The sequence below is a fragment of the Neovison vison genome, chromosome 1, assembly GCF_020171115.1.
Source record: "Neovison vison isolate M4711 chromosome 1, ASM_NN_V1, whole genome shotgun sequence".
Taxonomy (NCBI): Eukaryota; Metazoa; Chordata; class Mammalia; order Carnivora; family Mustelidae; genus Neogale; species Neogale vison.
This window is the reverse complement of record NC_058091.1, coordinates 197,888,681-197,894,680: the sequence shown is the minus strand read 5'-3', so window position 1 is coordinate 197,894,680 and position 6,000 is coordinate 197,888,681. Positions and strand designations below refer to the sequence as shown.

The 6,000-nt window shown below is 38.7% G+C and overlaps 1 protein-coding gene across 1 annotated transcript in view; it reads left to right on the top strand.

Moving 5' to 3' along the window:
* Positions 1-1,798: 1,798 nt before the first annotated feature.
* FAM81B (family with sequence similarity 81 member B) overlaps positions 1,799-6,000 on the top strand; it is a 53,243-nt gene continuing 49,041 nt past the window's right edge. The window contains exons 1-2 of the mRNA XM_044240261.1: positions 1,799-1,846; positions 4,874-4,938. Of these exons, the coding sequence (XP_044096196.1) occupies positions 1,802-1,846; positions 4,874-4,938 (110 nt within the window). The 5' untranslated portion in view covers positions 1,799-1,801. The remainder of the gene's footprint in view (positions 1,847-4,873; positions 4,939-6,000) is intronic.

Here is a 6,000-nt window from a genome sequence, read left to right as displayed (position 1 = left end):
GGGAAGAGTTTCTTAGCAAGGTCAAAGCCAGTTTTCCTTTCTCACACAGACCCTGTATGTACTTCTTGGATAATTGCCACCTTGTGAAATAATCACTAATAATAGCTACCTTTTAGTGGACTCCCACCCTGGCACTCAGCTGATAATTGAAGTGTATCATTGCATTTAATCCTCTCAACCACCTTAGGAAATCAATATTATTAGCTCAATTTACAAATGAGAAGACGGAGTCTTGAAGAAGTGAGGTGATTTTGCCCAAAGCAAAGAGCTAGTTGGTTGAAGAGTCAGGGTTCAGTATCCGTGGCCACTTCCTGTCACTCATGGTGTGCCAGTCCCCCTTGGTGCTTGATAAAATGATGACCAGGATGGTGTAATGAGTCTTTTGGACAGCTTACAAACCATGAAATACTGTATTTCTAAGTTTTAAGAGCTCAGCTTAGCACTGGAAGACATACTGTTGAAGCCAAAAATCATGGAGGTTTTTGTCTGTGGGATTTAAGTTTGTCATTTGGCATCCTGAACGTTACATGTCCCCAGAGCAAGGCAAACCTGGCACCGTACTTTGAAAAATAATTCAACCAATAATACAATTTCTGTACAAGAGGGCCGGGTAGTATTACCAAAATCTGCAGATTCCAATTTTAGAACTCAGGAAAATATTTCAGAGCTGAAACAATCAACATTTCTTTGGCTGAATAACGGAACAACATTTTCTCTACAAAGTCAAAGTTCAATATTTGAATTCATTTAAAGCCCAGGCCCACCACACCAATAATTATTGCCACGTACTCTGTGAGACTCCCCCTAGTGGCCCACAGAGTTAGCTTCCTGACTGAGCACACTTGGGAGGAAGATTGGGGAGTTCCCTAGAAGTTCATTCTCTTTGTCTAATGTGTTGGAAACTGGTCTCCTATCAAATGTGAAGGTGCAATCAGGGAAAGGGTGTGAAATGTCAGCCTAACCACCCACCCCACCTCCGCCCAATGGGACCAGCAGACGAAGGACCTAATGATCTTACAACAGTGAGTACTCAGAAAAACCTTTGAAGTTCTGAAATCCCGGACTTAAGTGTGAAGGCCAACCCCACTGACGTCACAGATCTTTCCTGCAGTCACAATGCTACTGAGCCACTCTGGGAAGATGCCCCAGAAACATGAAGACTTTAGTCAGATTGCAACCAGGTTTCTTTAGAGCTTTGGCTTTCTGAAAAAGAAAATTTAAAAAATCTCTGCTCCCTTTCAAAAAAGTCAAATCAACAAAAAATAAAGCCAGGAAATCAAGCATCATGAGCTCAGGTATTTATCGCATGGATTTTTCAAAGTCTCTAAATTCTCATCCTTGACAACCTTACTTACATTTCTTACTACATATAAACAAGGTAATAAATCCCAAAGGAGATCCTTGGATGGTTTGGGCACAATAGGGTGAGAAATCATTTCCTGTTATTTTATAACAGTTTGATCTAAGTGGCTCATCTCAACAAAATTTCCTAAGCATCTAATGGAAGTATCTGGGACGATAAATTCTTCTAGCTGACGATGGGTCTGATGAGGGTTTGGTGAAGTATTGAAGTAGGAGAGGACAGAAAAGGGGAGTGTAAAATAAATGAGAAGCCTTCCTTAACCTTCTCTGTATGTACAGAAACTGCCCTTAATTTAAAAGAAAAAAAAAAAAAAGTTTAACCACCAGGGCAAAAATTCACTTGCCTTAGTTCCTGATCTGATTCAGCATTCTGGTTGCCTAGATACAGATGTAAACAAAAGTGCCTCCCCGACTGCAGAGGAACAGCCGAAGGAAACTGATGGCCCCCTTCCTGGCTCAGTCAATGACCAAGAAAAGAAAGCAAGTACTTTTAGACATTCATAGTAAAAATAGAATATTTTGTTCAGCTTCTTTAAAGTTTAGTGTTGTTCAGAGAGTTCTAAGGAGTCCTAGAAGAGTTGTTTTTCTTCTCACTCTACCTACATTTCTTGTTTGTTTTGCTTTGACAACGTCGCTGGTGACCACACAAGCTGAAAGGAAAAGGGGTCTTGATATGTGAATACATTCATTGGACTGACTTTTAATATGCAGAGCTAAATAGGAGAAATTTTTTGATAATTATTATTTATAAAGATTAAAAAGAGGGGCACCTGGGTGGCTCAGTGGGTTAAAGCCTCTGCCTTAGGCTCAGGTCATGATTCAAGGGTCCTGGGATCGAGCCCCACATCGGGCTCTCTGCTCAGTGGGTAGCCTGCTTCCTCCTCTCTCTGCCTGCTTCTCTGCCTACTTGTGATCTCAGTCTGTCAAATAAATAAAATTTTAAAAAAAAGATTGAAAAGAAACTATGAAAAATTCAATATACAGACTTCATCTCTACCATGAAAAAGAGAATAGCTAAATAAGTTTCTCTTATTGGTACTTGTCATTAATGAAAAAGAACATTCGAAGAAGCAGTATTTTTAGATCTCACCAGAGGATGCAGCCTCTGGTGATGGAAAGAGCACTGGAAAGTGAGCCCAGTATCTAGCACTGGTTTTTGCGTCTTGTTGGCTGTAGCACCCACTGGCTGTGTGACTTCCAGCAATTACTTAACCTCTCTGTTTTCTCCTCTATGAAATGGACTAATTAGGCGTATCATCCAGAGATGTGAGGTTTGAATGAACCACTAAGATAAAAAGGGTTTAGCAAGTAAGAAGGACTCAGTCAGTTGCTATAATGATGATTATTATCATCATGTATATGATCTTGAGTAAGTCTGCTATTTCTCTAATCCTCAGATTTCCTTGCCTATAAAAATAATCATCTTAAATTTTTTCTGCAATATGGTAGGATCTCAGTAAAGACAATGATTCCCACCTTATAGGACATCCTATATGTGAAAGTATTTTATAGGCCTTAACCAAGCCATAAAGGAACACAGCATTTTAAGGTATTGTTGGAAGACAGGTGAAAACTGATACATGTAAAAAGTCCATGAGCAGCCACCAAGTTGTTTGTGTAATTATCTAACAATTTACTTTCTAGCTTGTAGGAACAGAGATGAAACAGAGCTATCTCCTATAAGCAATTAGCAAAGATATAAAAACTTACATACTATCTTAGATACATCAGAAATTGCACAGAAAAGGAGATGAACAGGCTGCAATGTTAACAGCTTTTTCTCTGTATAGCCAGTACAATTACAATGAGAATTTTTTTCTGTATCTTTCACTTTTCTATATTTTTCCAAATTTCCCTCCGTTTTCAGGTTTAATATGTGCTACTTTAAAAGTAGGTGAATTGTAGCTGTGTTTTTAAGAGGATGCTATTTTCAGTCTTCAAAATAAGGCTTAAAAATACGGTTAAAGTAAAAGATATATATCCAACAGTTTCACTTGAGAAGGGGAGAGGAGACAATCACCCGGTAATCTGGTGTCCTTGGACTCAGTATTCACAGAGCCTTTCATGCCACAGAAGGGAATGAAAGGGCTCCTAGGTGTCAGACATGGAAGGCCAGGGAGCAGCCAGTGCTGATCGAATACCACAGCCAGACTAGTTCAGGGTCACCGTGGAGAGGTGAGAAGGAAGAACAGGTACCGAGTAGGCCACGAGCCCCAGGGCCCAGCTCTGTTCTAGCTTGAAACTGGAGTCAAACACAAATCAGGGCAGAAGGTCAGTCATGTTCTGTAGGTAGTTAGGATAGTCTCCCTCACATGGGACCCCTGGGTGCCCAGGGATCAGTGTAGGGGAAGACCTGGCTTCAGAGCCTCAAAGCCCTCTCAGCAATGGGGAGAGAGGGCCTAAGGCATGATTACGGCAGTCACTGGCTCCATTTTGAGCAGCCTCGAACCATGCCAGTTGTCCACCGCCAAGAGGGCAGGGTCAGGAGAGGCTAACAATTGTCAGGGGTTTTTATTAGCTTCCTTGATAATAGACTTACTTTTTTTTTTTAAGCTTTAGTGGAGGAGAGAGCTTTCCAATTAAGTCTCTTAGGTGCTAAATTAAGAAGTAAGACATGGTAGTTTTGCAAAAGGAACGATTTCTATTTGTGGGTCTTATCTACTCTGTCAACATGGTGGTGTACAATAACTTAAACTAAGAAAAATACCCCAGGAAACGATGTTGTGTAACTTGCAAACTGAGGCACAATACCACTCATACTCTCCTGACTGAATCCAGTTCAGTGATGGGCTATTAAATTGAGCATAAATCTATGTCCTGTTTTTGATCTTAAAAATGAAGAACATTAGCATTTAGAACAGTTGTAGCGTATTGTCAAACAGTGAGTGATTGGGCGGTCTTATTCCTCCTAGAAATGCTGCCAGATTATAAACTTTGGTACAAGGGGTACTTCTTAGTAGTTATCAAATTAGTTAAGAGTTCGTATGACCAACTATGTTCAATACTAGTAAGTTATGTACAATACTCTCTTCTGCTTTCATTTCTCATTGACGGTAATAAACTGATATCCAGGTTTCTTAGAAAACGAAATTATCTGGATAGACTAGATTTCTAGTTTTGGACTTCATTTTTGAAAACTAGTGATTCCTTTCAGAAATTAGCTTGTTGGAGTAAATTCACTCTATGAGAACTTGTTTAGTAACTCACTCAATAATCATTGGATATTTCATTAAAATTTTTTCTAAGAATAATCCATGGTTTTGACTCGTCCAAAAAGTTTCTCCTGATTGTGATATCAATATACAAAATGAGGCCCTCTAGTATCTTTCTAGAACTTGATCTTTGTTTTAGTCTCTAGAAATACTAGACAGAGCATGTGCAAGTTTAACTGGGTGATGGTCTATAGTGTGTATTTTGTTTAAAGTTAAAATATTTATATAAAAATAAGATGGATAAGACCTACCTATAAAGTAGATGATGATACATTTTAAACCCATGACCTTTGTTTCAGGTAAGATTTTCTCCTGCCACGATGTCAACCAAGAATTCTACAGATCTAGTTCAGTATGTTGACAAGTAAGTCTGAAAATTACAACTAGTTTTAACTGTTTACTATGTTTAATGATTCGGCTAGAGATTAAAGTGCCTGACTAAGATCTTTGAGTTCATCTAAACTGGTTCTCTGCTTTTAGAAGAGACAGCATAAGCAACTTCAGAAGATGACCTTTGCTATTCCTTTCCTTTTTGCTATGCTATTCCTTTCTTTTTGACAAAACAAGCCAGTTTTATAGCCTTCTCTTTAGGTAACTTCTATAGATTCCTATAGATTATGAATCATACAATGCAGGCAATGAATGACATGGAAAGATTAGATAGAGTTAATGATGACTTTCAAAATACACCAAATAAATCTATTAACATTTCATTATAAAAACTCAGAAAATTTTAAGTATATTAAATGAATCATCAGAAAATTTTGTTTCTGCTGCTTACAGTGCCATACCTGGAACTCATCCAGGGATGGTCTTGGAGATATAACATATTATTGATACATATACAATGCCCAAAGACCCTCAAATTCCAGTTGGTAAAGGTGGGATCACAGAAGCAATGCATATTCAATTTAGTTGTTTTCTATTTTGTATGTCAGAAGGAGGATTTGGTTGAAGCAACAATGAATGCATGAACAATGAATGAATGAATGAATGTTTTAGGGCACTTGGGATTTCATCTCTGTATGACCTCAGTCAGTCAGTCCATGTCTCTTGGCTTTGGTTCTTTCATTGCCAAATGAAAAGGTTAGATTAGAAGCTCTCTTGGACCCACTGTAGCTTTAAAATAATTCTGACCCTGGAGAATCTGGGTGACTCAGTCACTTAAGCATCTGCCTTTGGCTCAGGTCCTAATCCCAGAGTCCCTGGGATTGAGCCCTGCATCGGGCTCCCTGCTTAGTGGAGAATCTGCTTCTCCTTCTGCCCCTCACCCTGCTCATGCTCTCTCTCTCTCTCAAATAAATAAATAAATTCTTTTAAAAATAACTCTGATCCTAAAATATACATTATGACCAGAGAAGAAGAGTTATCAAACAAATGAAATGAGTCAATGAGAAGAGAAAGATCTAAATACTGGATTTTCATT